General features: G+C 42.9%; 1 protein-coding gene across 8 annotated transcripts in view; it reads right to left on the minus strand.

Annotated features, from left to right (window-relative positions):
• QKI (QKI, KH domain containing RNA binding) overlaps nt 1-23,361 on the minus strand; it is a 186,729-nt gene that overhangs the window by 49,244 nt on the left and 114,124 nt on the right. For all 8 annotated transcript variants that reach the window (XR_005659769.1, XM_029053770.2, XM_029053742.2 and 5 more), the window contains exon 4: nt 18,083-18,226. Coding sequence is in view for 7 of the 8 variants with exons in the window: in XM_029053770.2 (XP_028909603.1) it covers nt 18,083-18,226 (144 nt within the window). In the remaining variant the exon portion in view is untranslated. The remainder of the gene's footprint in view (nt 1-18,082; nt 18,227-23,361) is intronic.

Genomic DNA, 23,361 nt, shown 5'->3' on the forward strand with positions numbered 1-23,361 from the left:
ACAGTGCTTGGCAGGTAGTAAGTACTTAACAAGTACCAGAATTATTATTGATATTATTATTATTATTAATAAGTCTTATTGATGTACTAATTCAATCGTATTTATTGATTACTCGGTGCAGAGCACTGTACTAAGTGTTTGGAAAGTACAATACTGCAATAAAGGAAAACCCTCCCTACAACAGGCTTACAGTTTTAAAAACACTGGTTAGATACAAGGTCACATTTTAAGTGGAGAGGAGGCGTCTTGACCCCATTTTGCAGATGAGGAAACTGAGGCCAGGGAGGGGTTAACTGATTGGCCCGACATAACCCCAGCAGGCCAGTGGCAGAGCAGAGAGGTCCTGGATCTTCTGACTCCTTGTCTCATGCTTTTACCACTAGCCTGCACTTCCTCTCTCTGTCTTTCTCTTTCCAGACGTGGGGCTTTGCTTGATTTTCAAGTCCTTCTGACTCTGGGTTTCACCAACTTGACTTCTTGCTACTGTTTCTGCCTTTCCAAACCACCAGTATAGTTTAGCACTATATGCTTTGTAAGCATTTGGTTCGGAAACATCCAGCCTCCTTGGAAGTTTTTATTTTTTTTTCCTCTCTCGGCCTTTCTTTGGGTTGAACATTTCCTTGTATAGTTTTCCTACAGGATCCCATCCCTGGGGTGGGTGAGCACAAAAAAAACCCCACTCCCACCCCAACCCCTATCCCGGAACTCTCACGCAGGCTACTTCCACGTTTTACGGTTGTACTGGAAATTGTTTTTAAACAACACATGATGGTATCTTCATCTGAGACCCCTATACATCTATCTATCTATAGGCAGATATATAAAGAACATAAAACATATATTAAAAGAAGGGTAACTTGCATTTAGTCTCCAAGCAAACAACTTCATTCATTTATTAAAGCCGGGCCCGCTGATACCACTGCAGCATGTGACTTCCATTTTGGAGGACTGCAAAAGGCATGAGATGCAGAAATATGTGGAAATACTACGCAGCCAAAACTGCAAACCCACGAGCTGCCTTAGTGTTGGGAAGGAATCCTGCCCGGCCCAAAATCTGTCATGTGGCACGTGCAAAGAAGTAAAAAAGAAAGTGTCATGTCCCTAAGGTGTGCGCCTCTGAGAAGGAAGCCCAAGTAACTATCAAACGTCAATTATCCAGAAACCACCTGTGCCCATTAATCAGCTAAATGCTTGTGCCTTCAGATTTAGTACTGCTTTACGTTTCGATGAGAAAACTCTTCCAATTTCCATCTTGGGGCTTCCACTTGTGCTTTGTGTTACCTATCTGGGGCTGGTACTTTTTATATGGTATTTGCTAAGCACTTATGTGACAGGCCCTGTACTAACAGCTCGGGTACATACAATAATCAGGTTGGACACAGTCCCTGTCCCACATGGGGCTCACGGTCTTAATCCCCATTTTACAGATGATGTAACTGAGGCCCACAGAAGTTCCACCCACTAGACAGGTAGCAGAGCTGAAAACGGAACCCAAGTCTTCTGAGTCCCAGGCCCATGTTCTTTCCACTTGGTCAGGCTGCTTCTTTTTTTTATGGTATTTATTAAGCACTTACTATGTGTCCAACACTGTTCTAAGTGATGGGGTAGATATAAGTTAATTATGTCTGAAACAGTCCCTGCCCCACATGGGGCTCATAGTCTACGTGGGAGAGGGAACAATCAGTCAGTCAATCATATTGACTGAGCTCTTACTGTGTTCAGAGTACCGTACTGAGCGCTTGGGACAGTACACTATAACAATATACAGACACACTCCCTGCCCACAACAAGTTTACAGTCTCTAGATGGGGGGACAAAATTAATATAAAGAAATTACAGATATGTACTTAAATGTTGTGGTGTTGGGAGGGGGAATGAATAAAGGGAGCGAGTCAGAACGATGCAGAGGGGAGTTCAAGTTGAACTGGTAACCCCTTTTTACAGCTGAGGAAACTGGGACTCAGAGAAGTTTAATAACTTGCACACGTCACACAACAAGCAATTGGCAGAGACAGGATTAGAACCCAGGTCCTTCTAAGTCCCAGGTACTTCTCTCCACTGGGCCACCCTGATTCTTATGATTTCCTGACAGGTCATGAGTGAAATGTGACATCTGCATTAATCCCCTGGTATGGTAGTACTGAGACCTGCCTAGTATCGCTCCCTATTTCACTGAGTTAAAAGGGCAGCATCATTCGTCATTTTTATGAGTGCTTACCCAACTTTAATCAACGAAAGTGAACGGTGTTTGGCATTATTAAAGGACTTCTCACTCTGCTTTATACTACGGGAACTTTTGCCCTCCCTCAGATTTGGAGGTCTTTATTTTTCTACAAGGCAGCAATTATTTCATGCGGTGCTTTCTCTGCAGATAGCAATTATTTTTTCTATGTGAACAATTTCATCAAATAGCTGCAAAGGGCAGCCTAGCGGGCAACCTCGGGCCACTTCTGTTATTACCCCTCTCCCCACCTCCTTCCGCTAATGAGCCACCTCAGAGAAGCCTTTGCAGAGTCTATTGAGGATAAAAGAAAATGATTCATTTACGAGAATTCAAAATCATTTGTTGTCCTCCACAACCACACCTGGGTTGCCCAGAAAACTCACAATTGAGCACAGTCTCCAAGTCCTTAGTCTTTGAAAAACTGCAGTTGGCTGACAAAAAGTCAAGTCACATGAACTAACCTTGATGCAGACCAAAAGCTAGTCACGAGTCATTCTTCAAGCCCTCTGAGCAGTGCCTTCCGTGTATGTTTCCTAATGATATGTTGCTATGGTCAATAAAAACTTATGTAGGAAGAAAATGGGGGTGGAAAAAGCATCCTATTGGCTCTATATACTCTTACTGAGCCCAGTTCACACCCTCTAACTCCAACTTTAAAGATGCAAATGTGTTTTGGCGCATTCAGCTCCACACCAAATCATGGTCTTTACACTCCTATGAAAATTTGCAGCCTCACTGCCTATGGGGGACCCAACTGTCCCCTGAAGGATGCTGCTAATTTCCCTTCACAGCCTTATTGCTACTGCAACATTCCTTTGTGTGGGCACATCCATACACACGGGCACACACACACCCTCCCTCCCCTCACACAGACCTCCCCACTATCTCCCACAAAGTAACACCTGCACCCAGAGGCCAGTTTCCTTGTCTGTCAGCTCTGTGTTATTGTACTCTCCCAAGAACTTAGTACAGTACTCTCTACACGCAGTGCTCAATAACTACCTGTGAATGATCTGTTGCTCCCTCGCTCCCATCGTTGCCCCACATGAATACCGGTTCTGCCACTTGGTAGCTGTGTGACCTTGGGCAAGACACTTTACTTCTCTTTGCCTCAGTTACCTCATCTGTAAAATGGGGATTAACTGTGAGCCTCATGTGGACAACCTGATTACACTGTACCTACCCCAGCGCTTAGAACAGTGCTCTGCACAGAGTATGCACTTAACAAATACCAACATTATTATGAAGCCCTGGGAGGCGGGTCCTACAAACACCATTGTTCCGGTGCCAGACACCAGCTCCTCCTCTTCCCGCCAGTCATTCACGTTGACCCTCTGCTCTTCCTACTGGAACACTGCTTCAACCAGGATCGTCGGGGGATGGTAAATTAGTACAGTGCTTTGCAGTTAGTGCTCAAAAATACAACTGAATAAATGATTTAAAAAGATGTTTGAGGTTTGTCATTTTTTAAGGGAGAGCTGTTATTTACAGGAACTTTTTATCGGCCAGAGCAACCGCTAGGCACGAGGGGTGGGAGTACACCTATCTCGCTGAGAGGGTTTTACTGCAGCAGTTGCAGTGTGAGGGTCTTTGCCTTTCCTCAGGTACTGGGAGATTGCAGCCAAGGTACTGGTGGGGTTCAAGACCTCCATCACATGTGCCGGAGGTTTCTGACAGACCTGTCCCTTCACCAGAGAAGTGACAGAAGGGGACGGGGGAACACTGGCCGTTGGGGTGCCATGGAAAGGGACAAACATCAGTCTCGCGTCCTTCCTTCCTGTCACCCACTTTCCTTAGGTCAGCTCTTTCCCCGCCATCTGACGGGATTCAGACGAGCCCCGCAAAGAATGGCCGAAGGTAACCCCAACTCTCGACCGTTAGTGGAGAAAGGAAGGAAAAGCCATCTGATGTCTGGGCTTTATTCATAATACACTAAGGACTGTGGCTTTTGTTAAGCACTTTACTACGGGTCAAGCAGTGTACTAAGCGTTGCATTAGATACAAGTTAGTCAGGTCCCACGTGGGACCCCAAAGAGAGAATCAAACAACCAACAGTACTTACTGAGCACTTACTACGTGCAGATCACTTTACTGAGTGCTTAGGACTGTACATTACAACAGAATTAGTGGATACAGTCCCTGCCCTTAACAGCTTACAGTATAGGACAGGTACCGAATACCCCATTTGCAGGTGAGGGAACTAAAGCACAGAGAAGTAAAGCGACTTGCCCAAGGACTCCCAGCAGTTAAGTGGAGGAACAGGATTAGAATCCAGATTCTTGGACTCCCAGGCCTGTGCTCTTCCCACTAGGCCACAATGCTACTCAAGACTTGGCTTGCTACAGCAGAGGCGGGAGCCTAGACTTTTTCCAGCTGCCCAGACCCTAGGAGGGGGATTCTCCTTTACACCAGGGAGCAGTGGCCTGGGGAGCTATCAAACTACTAAAAGATCCCCAATTTCTTGGTTTTAATGGGATTTAAGTGCTTGCTCTATGCCCAGCTAAGGTACATATAAACTAATCAGGAGGGACACAGTCCACATCCCAAGTGGGGCTTACAGTTTAAATACACGAGAGAACTGAGGCACAGAAGAGTGAAGCGATCAATTGTGGAACCAAGATTAGAACTCACATCCTTCTGGCTCTCAGACATTTGGACTGAGTTTAACTTAAGGATGTGAGCAGAAAATCTAATTTCAAAATCCTTACTTGGGGTAGGGCTAGGGGATCACTCTTAGTTTGGCCACAGCTAACTGTCCATAGCTTATAGATGCTCTTTTTATCTGCCGCTGAAACATTAAGCTCGTAAGAGTGGTATTTTATTAAGCACCTTTTAGGTGCCAAATCTTATGTTATCTGCTGGGGTAGATACCCAGTGATCACATTGGTCACAGGTGCTGCACCACACGGGCCTTAGAAGCAAAGGATGAATGTGGATTAATTGGTCAATCAGGGAGAACCTCAAGTATAGGCTATTAGATCAATCAATTCAGCACTCACTGACCTAAGAGCTTGGGGTATGATACAATAAAATTGGTAGACATGCACAGTGCTGTACTAAGTGTTTGGGAGAGAATGAGACACATTCCCTGCCCACCATGAGCTTGGAGTAAGCGCTCAGTGAATATCACCGGTTGACGGAGCCAGTAGTAAATTCATTGTGGGGCACGGTTGTCCCTAGCAACCCTGTGGTGCTCTCTCACACTTAGTACAGTGCTCTGCGCACAGTCGATCGTATTTATTCAACACTGTGTGCAGAGCACTGTACTAAGTGCTTGGAAGCATACAATGTAAGAGTAAATCGACATATTCCCTGCCCAAGCTCAATGAATACGACTGATTGACGGATGGATCAATTGCGGAAGGAGGAGGATGAAGTTACAGCTCCAATCTTCCCCAACCTGGCTGTCGAAGGGATGGGAATCCCGCAGGAGGCTGGAAGAGGAGTTCCCCGTGGCTCCCCCAGGCCTGGGGGTCTGCAACTAGAAACAGCCATTGCCGTGGGAGAACTGAGTCCTTGTTACCAGCAGCCCACTGAAGGGCACGTTTCAAACCACCTGTGGCATTCCTGCCCCTTGTCCCTTGGCATGAATCTCATTGTTTACTGACAATCTTAGCTACTGCCAAGCAAAAATCAAATAACCAGGCAAATGGATCATGCAAGTAAGAGCAGCACTGCCTCCCACTGTATTACTATGACTGGATTTGTGAAGTGCGAACTATGTGCCAAGCCCTGTTCTAAGCGTTGGGGTAGGTACAAGTTAATCAGGTTGAACACAGTCCCTGTCCCACATGGGCTTCACAATCGACGTAGAAGGGAGACTAGGCAGTAATGCCCATTTTGCAGATGCGGGAACTGTGGCACAGGAGTGAAGAGACTTGTCCAAGGTCATACAGCAGGTAACTAAAGAGCCAGTATTAGAATCCAGCTCTTCTGAATCCCAGGCCTGTATTCTTTCCATTAGGCCATGCTGCTGCCTCTGCTGCTAGGGCTCTTTTGTGACAGAGCTTGCTACAAAGTCTGCAAAGGCTCACGAGCTTCTCTTTCCTTCTCTTGGAAGTATTTTGATAGAGGTGATAGTAATTGAAGTCCATTTCAATTTAGCATAGATCCTGGGAGCTCCGTTTAGCACACGGTGCCTTCTGGCTGAATAAGATGTGAAAGATATCACTGTGCAAACTAAATCTCGTACATTTGGATGCCAACAAAAGGTCAAATTCAAAATCGTTCCTCACTGGTACCTATTTACACTGGTATTTGACCCCGGATCTGTACTGTGTTTTTTAATCACTTTTAAAATCACATAAATCTGGTCATCTTTTAGGCTTTTGGCAACACAGTTACGTAGTGCTCATTACTTCCTATGGGCAACTATAGTTCACTTTGCATTATCTCACAAAATACTCTACTTTCTGGAATTAAGAATGCTCACCAGGACACACCTTCAAAGATGGAAGAGATCGAATCCCGTATTATATTTTATTGAAGGGATCACCCTCCACCCCCTGCAAGGCTATCTTTCATGCAGAATACAACATTAGGGCAAGCCTGTCCTGTAGAATTAATTACCCATGTCCGACTCTGTGCAGACGTGCACTGACGCTCCACCCTGCTGCAGCCAAGATGGCTGGCGTCATCAGGGTGAACATTTCCCGATTCCCTACGGCAACAATGTGTTCCGGCTCAACCGAGTGTACTGGGCACTTGGGGAATGTATGAGAAAATGTTCGATATTTGATTGCTACGCTGAGGAGCTGACAATTGAATGAATGGGACAGTCACTGCTGTATATACAATTATAAGAAGTAAATGTATGAATAAGAAGGACAGCAAATAACCGAATGAAGAAGAGTAGGGTAGTCTTACACGGTGAGCCGATGTAGGGCAGGACTCTGCTCCACCTGAGTAATCTGTAGCTTACCCCAATGTTAAGAACAGTGCTAGGTCCACGGCAAGTAACACAATGATTAATTATATTACTATTATTGATAAACCAGCAAACAATGGAGTGGGTGAGGGGATGACAAGTGGGATGTGGGAGAGAGAGGGGGCAAGGAGCTGAAGCTATCCTGTCCTGCTCCTTGGAACTCCAAAGGGGTAAAGAACACGATGCAGATGTTTTCTTTTTTGTTCTCATCTGGTAGCTTCACCAGATGCTTCACCATTATTGTGATAATGATAATAATTGTGGCATTTGTTAAGTGCTTACTCTGTGTCAGGCACTGCACTAAACTTTGTGCGTGGCTTAGTGGAAAGAGCCCGGGCTTGGGAATCAGAGGTCATGGGTTCTAATTCCGGCTCCGCCACTTGTCAGCTGTATAACTTTGGGCAAGTCACTTAACTTCTCTGTGCCTCAGTTACCTCATCTGGAAAATGGGGATTAACTGTGAGCCTCATGTGGGACAACCTGATTACCCTGCATCTACCCCAGCGCTTAGAACAGTGCTCTGCACAAAGTAAGCGCTTAACAAATACCAATATTATTATTATTATTATTAAAGTGGCTTACAGTCTAGATGAAGCTCCTCGAAGGCAAGGGATGTTTATCAACTCTACCGTAATCTCCCAAATGTGTTCAGTACACTGCTCTGCACTCAGCAGGTGCTCAATAAATACGGCCGATTGACTGATTATTTTTTTAGGAGGGGTGTGAGGGACAGAGACGTGACTCTGCAGAACCGAGAAGGGCTGACATTTCTGCAGGGGAGGTAAATACCACCTATAACTTCTCCCTTTAATAATCCACCTAAGAATGGATCGCTTGTTCTCATTTAGCCCAATTCCTTTTGAGCTTATTCATATGTCAGCCTGTGGTAAAAATTCCTCATTGCCACTTGTTGGGTGAAGAAAGTGTTTGTGGGTTAAATGTAGTCCTGGTTTGTGTGACATCCCCATTGAGTCAATCTTTCACAACTTGCTTCTTTAAGTGGCATCACAGGTCTAAAATGCCTAGGCGCACAAAAGCGAGGGAGTCAGAATATTTGGTGAGACCCTGAAGCTAATTCTTTCTCTTCCTTTTAACAGAGGACTGGGTATCCAAGCAAAGTGATCATATTTGACAAGTTTAAAAGTTTCATCTCAAAGCTACATCCTCCCCTCATCTCACATGATGACAGTGCTGATGGCATTTGTTAAGTGCTTACTATGTGTCAAGCAATGTTCTAAGTGCTGGGGTAATCAGATACAAGATAATCAGGCAGGACACAGTTCCTGTCCTACAGGGGGGCTCAGAGTCTTAATCCCCGTTTTACAGGTGAGGTAAATAAGGCACAGGGAAGTCAAGTGACTTGCCTGAGGTCACACAGCAGATGAGTGGCGGAACTGGGATGAGAACCCAGGTTCTTGACTCCCAGGCCCGGGCTTTATCCCCTAGGCCATGCTGCTTCACCAATCAATCAATCAATCAACCATATTTACTGAGCACTTAATGTGGTAGGGTACTTCTTTACAGTAACAACTGGTCTGGTCCACAAGTTACAGTATTGAGCAATGACGAATGAAAACTTTAATGGCAAGAGTCCAGCCTAATTATTTTACTTCAGGAGTCTACTGACACTGATTCTGACAGGATATTGGGATTTCTGACAACAGGAAGTGTAAGCTAGAAAAAACCCTATCACTCGCCAAAGAAAAGGAATTCCGGAATGCGGTACTACACTTCAGTTGTAACCTTGAATCAATCAATGCAATTTACTGAGAGCTTACTGAGTGCAGAGCATTGTCCTCTGTGCTTACTTGAGAACCTACGTATTCTACACTTAGAACACGTACTACACCTTAGTATTCTACACTTTAGAACCCAAGTATTCCAGTGCCTAGAACGGTGCTTGGAACATAGTAAGCGCTTAACAAATACCATTATTATTATTACACTTTGCCCTAGGACAAAGGTTTCAGTTGACTTTGGCAAATAAGTGTTTATTGGAGGCTTTGAAAAACCTTGTTACAAATTCCTGTTGAATGCTTTCCACTCAGTGATTTGCTCACCCTTCATTCCCACCCCTAAAAGTACTCTTTTCAAATGAGGACAAAGAACTACTGATGACGATAATGAAACTAGTCCAGATGGATATAATGGGCTGTCCTGGGATTAGGCGTTGTGATTACCCGAAGGCACATGGATTTATCCTACCATTAGGTAAATACTTCAAAGGTTAGGAGGATAATTTGAAGGGCTCATTTTTTTTTAAATGCATTGTGTTTACATAATCCCAGAGTAAACGACATCCCAAATCCCTTAATCCTAAATAGGAGAGAGATATGGTAAGAACCTATTTACAAAAATCTAGGTGAAAAGTGATACAGTTCTAAAAAAGGAGCTTCCCTCTGAGAAGGCAAAAACACCATTTTGGAAATAGGCATTGAGTCCCCGTATTAATTTCCAGAGAGAAGGAGGAAGTGAAAGGTTTATACTCACTATTTAACGGGAAATAATCACAATTCTGGATTAATCTCACAGACATCAACATGCGAACCAGGCGCTATACCTCTCATGTGCCTACATCAAGTACCAGGCCCGATTCTTTCTGAATGGATAGGGTATCAAATTATCTTTCTCCAATGTAAAGGGGGCTCAAAATCTGGTATACGACCCCGTAAAGAGACAAGAAGTGATTTATACTACCTATCTAAAGGATGCTATTCACTGTAGGTGTGAAAGGAAAATACCCAAGGCAAGGTGAGACCAGAGTTTGGGCAAAAAATATATCAAAAGTATTCTCGAACAGTATCAGATCTTTCAGGGGTGACCAATTTATCTACTGTATGATCCCAAGCATTTACCACAGTGTTCTTTACCTAATGGAGTGAATGCTGTTGATGATGACGATGATTAATAGACACGGTTACTAATGTACTTACACTGGTATACTATTGCCATTTTATCTCAGGAGCTTTGAAAGCTGTCTCCCTGAAACTCAAAGTTGCAAATGCAAAAGTAAAATATAAATTCAACTGTTAAATACAAATATCTGCTCAACACTTTTTGAAATTCCACAAACGTCACTGTAGTGGTAAATGAGATTACTGCAAATCAAGCCTCTAAATGCTCCTTCTACTCTTTCTTCTGCTTTGCATAAAATACCAAGCCAGCAAGCCTTATTTTTTTTTTTAGTATGTCATTTCTCTGATAATTAAACAGTCATTTATCTTACGAACCCTGAGGTGTCAACCGGCACCTGCTCAACACAGAAGTGTAATTAAAGAAGGGACTGAAATGTCTCCCATCTGCAGAAAAGCCAAGTTAACAGTTACTAGGCGCTTCTTAATATCATTGATTGGAGAGCACAATCAACTCTTTCTCTGACCCAGGATTTCAGTCCTGAATTGCAGGAAAAACGAATATGTGAAAGCTAGAGAGTTGTATGCGATTATTTGGGAAGAGGGCATCTACCTGTCCATTTATGAAATCTCCATTCTTTTAAAAAGACTGTCAGAGGGTAAATTCTGTCATAAATGATGAGATTCTGTATGTTGGAATTTGGCAGATGACTGTAAGCCCATCAAAGGGCAGGGGCTGTCTCTATCTGTTACCGATTTGTACATTCCAAGCGCTTAGTACAGTGCTCTGCACATAGTAAGTGCTCAATAAATACTATTGAATGAATGAATGAATTGTGGTATTGCTTAAGCTCTTACTAAGTGCCATGCACTGTACTAAGTGCTGGGGTGACTACAAGCAAATTGGGTGGGATACAGTCTCTGTTCCACATGAGGCTCTCACTCTTGATCCTCATTTTACAGATGAGGGAAGTGAGGCACAGAAGTGAAGTGCCTTGCCCAAGGTCACAAGGCAGACAAGCGGCGGAGCCAGGATTAGAACCCAGGTCCTCCTGACTCCCAGGCCTGTGCTCCATCCATGAGGCCGCCTGTCCACGCTGCTTCTCCAGAGCCATTTGGCCTTCCTCAGAATTTTGGATTTGAAATCTCCTTGGCTAATCCTGCAGGATGGACTGGAAATATCTGGAGGTGACATGATGGGTCATGTCAGAACATACAGGGCTAAATAGAAACAGTGCAGCCTAGTGGAAAAGTGCATGGCTGGGAGTCAGAGAACCTGGGGTCTAATCCCAGCTCCACCACTTGTCTGCTGTGTGACCCTGGCCAAGTGACTTCACTTCTCTGTGCCTCAGTTCCCTCATCTGTAAAATAGGGACCAAGACTGTGAGCCCCATGTGGGACAGAAACTTGTATCCCTTAGGCAAATCACAACTTCTCTGTGCCCCAGTTTCTTGAATATCTTATATCTACCCCCAGCGATTTCTTCAGTGCTTGGCACACAGTTAAGTGCTTAACAAATACCAAAATTATTAAGCACCAAGTCAAGAAGCTGAGAGCTCCCCCCAATTTTGTTGCTTGCTGGAAAATAAGACTGTACTCTGTGAATCTGTAGGAGAAGAAGAATAGAAAGCAAAACCAATGTGAACCTATAAAATCAGCCAACCTATAAAACAGCTTAAACAAACAGCACACAAAATCAGCCACATAGACTATTTCTAGTCATAAGTAGCTGCCAGAAATTGAGGAAAAACCAAGTGACATCCCTTGAAATGCAGTTGCACCAGGAACATCTCTGTAAAAGATTCATTCAATCGTATTTATTGAGTGCTCTGTGTGCAGAGCACTGTACTAAGCGCTTGGAAAGTACAATCCGGCAACAAAGGTTTTACCTAAGCTTGTTATGGGCAGGGAATGTGCTAATTGTGTTTTACTGTATGCTCCCAAGCACTTAGTACGGCGCTCTGCATATAGCAAGTGCTCAATAAATATGATCGATTGATTGCTACTAACTCAGCTGTACTGTACTCTCCCAAGGGCTTAGAACAGTGCTCAGCATACAGAAAGTGTTCAATAAAGACCACTGATTCTATGATTCCCAAATAGGTTCCAAAATTCAGTGCACTGTTTCCATTATGAGAATTTCCCTTGTTCTAGAAAATCAAATTCAATTTTCCAGGGTTTCTTTCAATTATTCATTCAATCGTATTTATTGAGCACTTACTTTGTGCAGAGCACCGTACTAAGTGCTTGGAAAGTACAATTCTGTGTAGTCCCTATGAAAGTCTGTCTGCTTAAAACAGTTGTTCTTCATGGAAGACTAGAAAATCTTTTGAGGCAAAAATGGTCTTACTGAGACTTCTCATCTAAAGCTGTCAGTTTGATCCCACCAACATTTTTGCAAAAGAATCTCTTTACTTTCTCAAAAGCAAAAAGTTGATTTATACATAAAGAAAAAAATGTATTGAAAAGGAGGGAACCAAGTATTGGTCATTACTCAAGCCACTGCAGTATGGGAGTTATCATAAATTGAACCGAAGCAAATAAATCAACTTGAAAAAACGTCCGTTAAATTTACCTAGTAATTCTTGTCACACTTATTGAGGTTTACAAATGCATATAATTCTGCTTCTCTTGCTGTTTTCACACAATGTCTTCAGGCATTGTTGTGTCACACACAGCTAACTGAAACGTAAGACTCCAGACATAATGCTGAAACTCTTACCTCTCCTTTGTAATTTACTGCCAGGACCCACCTTTAATGTACTGGTTTACATACATTATTATTTAGTGGCTAAGGCATGCTAAAAGTCCCCTTTTTCTTTCTTCCTCCTACCTGTAATTTATTAGATTGTCTGTCTTCCCCAGGAGGTTGAACTCCTTGAGGGAATGGATCACATCTACTGATCCTACTGTAATCCAGGACTCTGATTATAGCAGCCACTCAATAAATGCTACTGATTAATTAAGAAGGGCTCGCTATGGAAAATCTGCATGAAATCAAAAACAGAACATTTACACTTCTGTTGAGGATTGAGTCAGGAGAAATCTAGAGCAGAATTTTAAGAGACGGGAAATATACATTACATTAAACCGCAAAAAAACCTAATCATATTTTTTTTAATCTCAAGATATTTCTCACTTCTTGATTTTGAAAGGATATTGGGTTACTTTACCAATTAATGTTTTTAATTGTGAAACACAAATATGAAACGTAACTTTCTAGTGGTAGCTAACTGAAACAATTTTCCCCATTCCAAAATTAGGGCTTCCAAACTTAACAGAAAACTTGATTAATAATCCATTACATATACATTCCATAATAGTACCAAATGCAATGAACTAATTTTATTTAAATTCTAATATTCCATTTATTTTAAATGACTTTGAAAATGAGATGAAAACACTGATTTTTTTTTTTAAGAAGACAGACTCAAAGTTTGTTTTTCCCAAAAGCTAGTGACAATGACATACTCCATAATTATACCACTCCTAAATGAACATCTTTTGTTTTGCCGGTGTGTTGCTATAGCTATATTTGGAGAATAAATTCTATTTCACTCTGGGGAGTTGAGTCGCATTTTTCTAGCGTCTTGGAGAAAATTCCACTTAGTTAACAATATGTCGACGGTATATACTGAAGAAAGCTAAGGAGGGAGTTGGGATTTCACCCGAGAACGCTGGTCTGGGTGGAAAGCTAAAGAGAAAATTCCAGCTTGGACTGAGATTCCTAAGAATAGAGAGACGTTCCAGATGTCACAGAACTGCAAATCTGACCCGTACGCCATTCTAGCACACACCCAATTTTTGGAAATGCCATTTATTACGCTTACTTTTGATTGTATACTCCGTATCTTTCATTATGCTTTAAGAGCAATGCTGTCCTACTGTGACGTTTATTCCCTAAGTGGTTTTCCCCTAGGCCTGCCTGGAACAAGAGAGAAATCTAGACTGTAAATTTGGACTCTTAGCTCCTTGTGGGCAGGGAACTTATCAACTCTGTTGCACTGTACTGTACTGAGAATCAGCATGGCTCAGTGGCAAGAGCCCAGACTTGGGAGTCAGAGGTCATGGGTTCTAATCCCAGCTCTGCCGCTTGTCAGCTGTGTGACTTTGGGCAAGTCACTTCACTTCTCTGTGCCTCAGTGACCCTCATCTGTAAAATGGGGATTGAGACTGTGAGCTTCACATGGGACAATCTGATCATCTTGTATCTCCACCTCCCCCAGCCGTTAGAACAGTGCTTTGCACATAGTAAGTGCTTAACAAATATCATTATTATTATTACTCTCCCAAGGGCTTAGTAGAGTACACTGCACACAGTAAGTGCTCAATAAATATGACTGACTGAAATCAAACATGATGTTAAAATGAGACCAATACACTACCAAATGGGGTAACTATCCCTTACTGGAATATATATATATATATATATATATATATATATATATATATATAAAGAGGAAACTGGGCAATAGGATTGAGCAAGTCTGGAGATTTAGTGTAGTTAAGCTCACAAGGCACATCTCAGTTGGCGCAAGAATCCCACAAAATTCAAACAGGGAAGGAAAATGACCTAAGTTGACAGAGCATGGGCCTGGGAGTCAGAAGGACATGGGCTTTAACCCCAGCTCTGCCACTTGTCTGCTATGTGACTGAAGATGAGTCACATCACTTCCCTGTGCCTCAGTTCCCTCATCTATAAAGTGGATATGAAGTCTGTGAGCCCCATGTGGGGCAGTGACTGTGTCCAACCTAATTATCTTGTATTTACCCCAACACTTAGGACAGTGCATGGTACTATTTCAGTTGACGGCGTGACCACTATTTGGGGATCCTTGCATTCATCAAGTTGAAAAGCCAAAGAAATGTATCGCTGACCAATGTGCATTATTTCTACATGTAGGTGACTTGACTCAGGTCACACAGCAAACACCAGCCAAGCCTGTATCAGAACAAGAAGTCTTTTGGGAGAACTTTCTCGGAGGTCTTTGGGATGTTTTGCATAAAGTGAGCATTTAGTAAACTAAATGCTACTGATCGATCACCTAAGAGCATCGTCAATTCAGCTTCTGTCCTAACCAAACAGCTCTTTCCTGAACCCCACCACTCCCTCCAAGGCTCATCTGGGCTCCCTTCTAAATGACAGGCAGATGTGGGCTGAAAATATGGCATTATTCCTTTTTTACCCTTTCCACTGATCTAAGAACATATACGGAGAGCAATGATGAAAAATCAAAGAGATCCTCCCTGCTCATTGCAAAGGCATTCCAAGGTCACACAATACACACGGGCTGTAGCAACTGCAGTGTATTCTCTCTCCTGCTGTGATGTTGATACACCTCAGCTAACCCCTGCTGTGTTAAGGGTGATGACTCTTTTCTGCAATTCGCAATTCTTAAATCACACATTTGAAAGCGAAATACCGTTTCCCTCATTTTGTTTCTATAACAACCTGAGCAAGAACATCAGGAAAAGGGTCAGCACCACCCAAACCCACTTTCTATATAAATTCTTCTTACACCATCAAGTAAACTATACCAATTTCTTCAATCCGACTAGTTATACTTCTGAAATGAGCAAGTGCAATGAAACAGAAAAATTGATTCTTTGGAAGCCTGAATTAGACATTTCAGATCTCAGCAACCTACTGGCCCCAAAATAACAGAATTAACTTGGGAAAGAACAAGAACAGATCTTGCATTTTTCTGTGAAAGGAATTAGATCACCCCAATTATAACCAGCATCGAGAAAACAGTAAATAAAGTTAACTGATAGAGCTGTACAACATGTATTTGCAAATACCACTTAGTATGTCTCCAAGGTAGAGAAGAACTTGAACAGAATACAGCAATTATACCAGTTAAATAGAAATAATGAAATTTGGTTCAACTTCAAGTTGTCAGACTTAGCGGTCTAATCTGTCCTCTGGCAATGTATAAACCACACGAACTGCGAGATCATTTTGGACACGTGAAGAATGTCATTTTTCAATTTCCTCCCTTTGAAACCTAAAGAAAATTGTTTTAAAAGCCAAACATGTAGGCCTAAACTTCATTAGATGCTAAGAAGCGTGAAGATTTTCCAAAGACTAGTAATAAATGGGAATCCTTTGGCTCACTCCATTCATCACCTCTGAAGCAACACAAAGCTGTCCCTGTTTGATGATTTTCCTAAACGAGACTGAGTTAGTTCTCTTAGTATTTCCTCTGTGCTTTTGGGGTGGTTAACATCTACGTGGTATGGAAACAGCCTCAACTGGAACATAAATCCATTTGAAATGCAGATCTCCCTCATTAAACTATTGCATAGTCAATTTTAGTGTAAATAGCTATTAATATCCATGCTTTTAAGGGGGCACCGAATCAAAGTTGACCTCATGGCTTTGAACTACCAGCACTACGCAGATGGCTTCTAAATCCACCTCACTACACCAACTCTTTCCTTCTCTGCAACCTGTCATCTCCTTCTCCTGCCTCCGGGACATCTCCATTTAGATTTCCCATTGGCAACTAGACCTCACCATGTCCAATACTGACTTCATTTTCCTTCCCAACCCCCCTAATTTTCCCATCACTGTGGACACCACCTTCCTGCCCGCTTCTCAAGGCCACCCCTTTGGCATTATACTCAACTCCTCCCTTACCTTCAACCTTCAGATTCGGTCTGTCAGCAAATTCTGTTGATTTTTTCTTACCAACGTTTCCACAATCTGCCGCCAAACATGGCATTTGTTAAGCATGTATAATGTCCCAGGCATTGTACTAAGTGCTGGGGTAGATGTAAGCTAATCGGGTTGCACAGAGTCCATGTCGCAAATGGGGCTCACAGTCTTCTTTATCCCCATTTTACAGGTGAGGTCACTGAGGCACAGAGTAGTGAAGTGATTTGCCCAGGGTCACAAAGAAGACAAGTGGCGGAGCCGGGATTAGATCCCAGGTCCTTCTGTCCCCCAGGCCTGTGCTAGGCCATGGTGCTTCTCCAATGGTTGCAATGATCAGGAACTCTTGACCATTGTGTTTAGGAAACACAGTAAACTCACCCTCTCGGCCCCCGGTGCCCACCACCTTTATTCTCACTTTGCTCCTACTACACTCCACCCTTCGCTCATCTCAAGGCAACCATTTCCCTGTGCAGCGTTATCTCCTTTGCAGTCAACCTTTGCCCCTAGGCCTTCTTTCTTAAACTCTCTCCCGCTTCACATCAGCAGACCACTGCTCTCTCCCTAATCAAAGTTCTGAAATTGTATATCTTCCAGGAGGCCTTCCCCCTTCCCTGTTTAATCTCTCGTCTCCCTTTCTTGTTCCCACTTCAGCACTTCCCTGTCACCTAAGCACTTGGTTACACACTCCTCTCCTCCCTTCAGGGAGCACTTATGTACATAAATCCACTTTAAACTCTGTTGCGTGGCCCAACTTGTAACTTCTTTTAGAGTCTGTCTTCCCCCATTAGACTGTAAGCTCCTTGAGAGCAGAGATCGAACATACTAACTCTACCCAAGCACTAAGACCACTACCAACCACTTAGACTCAAGTACTCTTGATTGGCCATTAGGACTCCAAAAATGTATGGCCAATATTGAATTAATAGCTTCGCCTGTCATGCTTATTACATTTTTGATACTCTGTAATGATGTGATGGTATATTCTTCTCATGTTAAAAAAAAAAGCACCCATAAGGTGCTTTATTATGAAATTGAAAAGCACAACACCTATTCAGATTCCATTTCTCATTTGGGTGCATTAAACCCAAACCTCCTAAGATTTGACTGAAAATATAGATTCTCAATCCTATTATAAGCATCTGTTCAGGAATCGGGTGGGAAAGTTTCTGCATTAAGCCCCGCTTAGTCAGATCTGAATCCTTTCTTCCATTTCTGGAAAATTAGGGAATCAACAGTTCTCGAAAAAAGTTAGGTATTTTACAACTATACAAACAAGAAAATGACTTGGATGGAGAAGAAAACAAAATATTTGAGGTAGATTTTTCTGCACTGCCTTTGTTCTGCAGTAATTTCATTTTTCCAGAAACTAGAAATACATCCACAAAACCTACAGACAAGAAGCACAAATCACTACTTACTGCAGGTACCAAGAGTTTTTTGACTTCTTCAACAGCTCTCTTCAGTTTGATTTCTGCTCTGTTCTGAGCATCTTCCACAGTGATTAGTACGTGTAAATCTTCATTCAGGTGCTCCCAATTGGGCTTGCCTCTGTTCTGCTCTTCCTACAAAAATGAAAATCAAACATTTCTGTAAGAAATGTACTTCATATTATAATCAAGAATCAAACTCTTTCTTTTTCCTTCTGGAAAGAAAAAGTACCCCTATAATTTGGGAGGTTAAGACCTGAGAAGAGCAAACTTTTAGATAATTAATCAAGGGTGTTTACTGAGCGCTTGCAGTGTTCAGAGCCCTATATTAGAGCTTGGGAGAGTACAAGCTCCAACATCCGGGCTCTGGTATGCCCCACAGAAGTCCACTGTACATTGATCCAACGTATTTACCACAGCAGTTAAAAAGTCAATCCACGTTTCCTGTTCCTAAGCCAGATACGAAAGGAATATTTTTCTTTATGCTTTACAAGATGTCACGTACAGGCGTTTGCCACGTTTCAGACGTCCACACTGCCTATAAAAAGGTGATGCATCATGCCTTGCCCGACATTATATCCAGTCACTACTGGAAAAATCAATTCCCTCCTCATCCCTCCTTCCCTCCCTCCCTTCAAGCTGTTCCATTCCCACTCTTCTATGGTCAGAACAGAGTCTTAAACTGTGCCTTTCTCTCACCAGTCACCTCCCAAATGTCCCCATCTATTTTCTTTTTTAAAAAGACAAACAAACAAAAAAACTGTAACCACAGCGGGAGACAACTAGGGCTACACTGGCTGCCTCATACTGGGTACTGTGGCAAACTTCCTCCCAGGTCCTGCCTATCTTTAGAGAAGCAGCATGGCCCAGTGGATAGAGCCTGGGCCCAAGGGACAGAAGGACTTGGGTTCTAATCCCAGGTCCACCACTTAGTAAATTATAATAATTTCGGTACTTGTTAAGCTCTCACTAGGGTAGATAGAAGGATATCGGGTTGGACACAGTCCCTTTCCCACATGGGCTCACAGTTTTAATTCCCATTTAACAGATGAGGTAACCGAGGCCCAGAGAAGTGAATTAGAATCCAGAACCTTCTGGTTTCTAGGGTCCATGCTCTATCCACTGAGCCACTACTTGTCTGCTGTGTGACCTTGGGCAAGTCACTTCACGTTCCTGGGCCTCATTTACCTCACCTGTAAAATGAGAATTGAGACTGTGAGCCCCATGAGGGACATGGACTGTGTCCAACCGATTTCCCTGTATCCACCCCAGGACTTAGTAAGTGCTTAATACATATCACAATCATTATTATTATGATTATTCAGAAAAGCAGCCATCACAGGCACCACGGAGACAAGGGCTATGATTCCTCCTCGGAATCTACAACTGTTGTAGCTGCCAGAAGAGAGGCTCCGTGGAAGGGAAGGATGGAGGGAAGGGGTGCAGATGCTGGCGGAATACAGAGACGGGAGTCAGACATAGAGTGCTGGGGGAGCCGGGTCGAAACGAGGTGCCAACCACTGCTCGGGCAATGAGTCCAAGCAGGAAACCAGGTTTCTGGTTTCCAGCCATGGCAGTCTTTACCTACCCTTCCCTGCTGCTACTGGTGGCTGTGAGGTGTGGTTTTAGGGGATGCTGTGAACACCCTACTGATTTCTCAAAACAGAACACAAATTGAGGGGGGATGCGGGGAGAGATGAGGGGAGCTGGGAGGACTGGGGCAAAAAAGGATGAAATTACAATGCTCTAGGGTCAAGCACATCAAAAATGATGAGGATGAAAGAAGGAGAGGAAGAGCTGGTGGGGAGGATTCCACGGTGTTATTTTTACTTAACTGTAGGACATGGTCATCATGTCAGAGCAATTGAAACCTAGCAAACTGCAATTATGTGTATGGGAAAAACATATCCCACGATCCTCTGGACTGTAAATTCGCTCTGGGCGGGGAACTTTCTGCTAACTCTGTTGTAATTATGCTCTCCCAAGAGCTTAATACAGTGCTCTGCACATAGTAAGTGCTCGATAAATACCACTGATTGATACAACCATTCGCAATACATCCATGTTTTTGGGGAACATATCATGGCTGTATCACATGGCATACTTCCACTCCGAAGCAAAGTGAAATTGATATTCACCGCCATTTCCATTTGCATGTGCAAAATCAATGAATCATTCCTGGAGATTTTTTATGGAAAGGAAAGCTGTTTTTCAATTATGATTTGGGGACAGCCTGTCCTAAAAGCATAAAGATGGATCTGAAGACTTCAGGGTCTAGTGCTCTGAATCCCTGTAAGCAAAATCCCCCATCTGGTTTTTTGCTTATAAAATGATGAAGGGGCCATGAGAATGGGGGGCAAAGGTAGACCCCCTGGGTGTCCTGACTGGAAAGAAGAGCTTCCCATCTATGAAGCTAGTTGAGGACTGCCCCCCGCCCCCCCCCCCCCCCGGGACGGACAGAGAAACGTGAATACTCTGACCCCCTCTCTCTCACAGAGCACGGACCTGTGAGTCAGAAGGACCTGGATTCGAATTTCAGCTCAGCCACTTGTCTGCTGTGACATCCTGGGCAAGTCACTTAATTTCTCTGTGCCTCAGTTACCTCATCTGGAAAATGTAGATTTGGGACAGGGAAGTGTCCAACCTGATTAGCTTGTAGCTTCTCCAGCTCTCTCTCTCACCAACCACCTTACAACACAGCCAACCCTCTTTCTCATAGGAGAAACACAGTAACAGAAATGGTCCTGAATCCATCAATCATTGGTATCTGCTCAGCGCTAAGTGCAGAACATTGTACTAAGTGTTGGGGAGAGTACAATATAACGAGGGTTGGCAGACATGTTCCCTGGATACAAGGAGTTTACAGTTGAGAGGACAAGCAGAAAACTATCCGGCCATGTTCCTGTTACCCTAGGCTGTGGCCACTTCCTTCCAGGCATCCTTTTCAGAGGGGGCCTTTCTTCATTCACCAGGCCAACTCTGTCCTGTGACCGGGCGGCCTCGTCACCAACCTCCTCGCTCCAGAGCACCACCTCCCCTTCTCCAGCTCGAGAACTACACTTCTCCAAAAATACACAAACACTCCAGGTTTATCTACAAATGAGAAACCAACTTGAGTGAAACACTGTTAGTGTATCAGAATGAGGGTGAACACATGCCTTCTGAATAATCAAAACAAATAAAGGTAAGGGAAGTGCAGGTAATACCCAAACATAATTAGACAAAGGGCTAATGCAGAGTTGGCAGTTCTAGTCTAACTACAGAGAAACAGAAATAAAGTGTTTTCTCAAATGTAGAACTCTAGTGGGAGGGGAGAGACTTCTGCTTCTGCTCTTAGTCTGGCTCAGATGTCAGCACAGGTAAAAGTATCCATTCATTCAATCGTATTTACTGAGTACTTACTATGTGCACAACACTGGACAAAGTGCCTGGAATGTACAATTCGGCAACAGATAGAGACAATCTCTGCCCAACAAAGGGCTCACAGTCTAAACGGGGGTGACAGACAGCAAAAGTAGCTAAGTGATCGATCTTACTGGTTGACCGTAACCAAGACAGAAGCAATATATGCGAGAGAATTGGAAAGCAAGACAAAGGGGGTAACGCAAAAAGATAAGCACTACAAAGCAGCTTCAGGGTTAGGGAAAGACTAGAAAAGCTGGATTGAGAGGAATGGTTCAGAAGAAAGCCAGGTACTAGACAAGGAGGAGAAAGAAGTTCCCATAAAGAAGGTGAAAGGTGAAGGGGGGAGCGCATGGGGAAATGGAAGAGGGCGATATGGACTGAGAAATCAAGGGCAAGTGGCTATTGAAAGAGAACAAGCTTCCATCAAAACACTTCTGACTCCTCTCCTCCCTCACCCCTCCAACCAGTAAACTTGGGTTCTAAAGGCCATCTTTCGGAGGGACTCCATAGGTGACTCAAAATGCTCACTTCAGTGTTGGAGCAGCAAACCACTGGCTGTAATTCCACAGGAATAACTCAGAAAACTCCTTTTAGAATAAATTGATGGAAAGATTACTTATGTTCAAATTCAAAGAAGGAAAAAAGAGTAGCTTGTGCCTGTAAGGATATGTTGAATTACAACTGGCACACACTGCCTCCTTTTAGCTACAAAAATTTATGCCAAGGATTTACGTGATGCAAGATTCGACTCACTTGGCTTCTAATGGAAAAGCTCTAACTGCTTGCTTCCTTTCCACCCACTCAAACTAACATTTAAATATCTGCCACCAGGCACTCTTTCAGCAGCAATGCTTCCTATAAAATTAAGAAACTTTTAGAAAACTATTTATCATAAATATTTAACTGCTGTAATGATAGCGGCTCCTGTGCATCAGCCATGATAATAAAATCCTTAGAATAAAAGAATGGCATGTAAGAGATTTTGTGTTAGCACGCCCTCTGTACAGATTTGTCAAATTAAGTCCATTTTAGGAGTTTTCTCTAATATTCATCACCATATTCATCTTTAAACTGGAAAAGGTCTCCACCACAGAATCATTACGGGAAGCACAGATTGCTGTTCGACTCAAGCCACTTGACTGAGCAAAATATAAATTGTGTTTAAATTCATTCATTCAATCGTATTTATTGAGCGCTTACTATGTGCAGAGCACTTTACTAAGCACTTGGAAAGTACAATTCAGGAACAAATAGAGACAATCCCTACCCAACAATGGGCTCACAGTCTAGAATCAAAGCCGATCCTTTGTTCCTCTAGACTGTGAGCACACGGGGCGGGCCCCGCGGAGGAGGAGAACATATTAACTCTGTTGTACTTTACTCTCGCAAGCGCTCAGTAGAGAGCTCTTCCATAGAGTAAGCACTCAATAAACAGTTCACTGATAAGGGTGTAAGTTAACAGCAATTGAGATGGGTTGGAAATCAATCCTGCATATCTTAGATCCAGATTTAGAGAAATAACTAAAGTTAACTTTTTTTTTTTTTAAAAAAAAGGCATTTGTTAAGTGCTTATTTTGTGCCCAGCACAGTACTAAGCTCTGGGGTAGATACAAGATAATTGGGTTGGAGACAGTCCCTGTCCCACATGGGGCACACAGTCTAAATCTAACCTAAAGATGAACAAGTGTTTACAGAGATTTTAAGTCATCCAAATGATCAGCTCTTTTATTAACTGATTTAATTTTAAACATAGTAACAATAATAATTATGGTGCAATACAAATTACACTTTCCTAATCATACAGTTCATTAATAACTCATCAATCTTTAATAACAGAGGGGGTTATAGTGTACTTACTAACCAGA

The sequence above is a fragment of the Ornithorhynchus anatinus genome, chromosome 2 (assembly GCF_004115215.2).
Source record: "Ornithorhynchus anatinus isolate Pmale09 chromosome 2, mOrnAna1.pri.v4, whole genome shotgun sequence".
NCBI classification, from domain to species: domain Eukaryota; kingdom Metazoa; phylum Chordata; class Mammalia; order Monotremata; family Ornithorhynchidae; genus Ornithorhynchus; species Ornithorhynchus anatinus.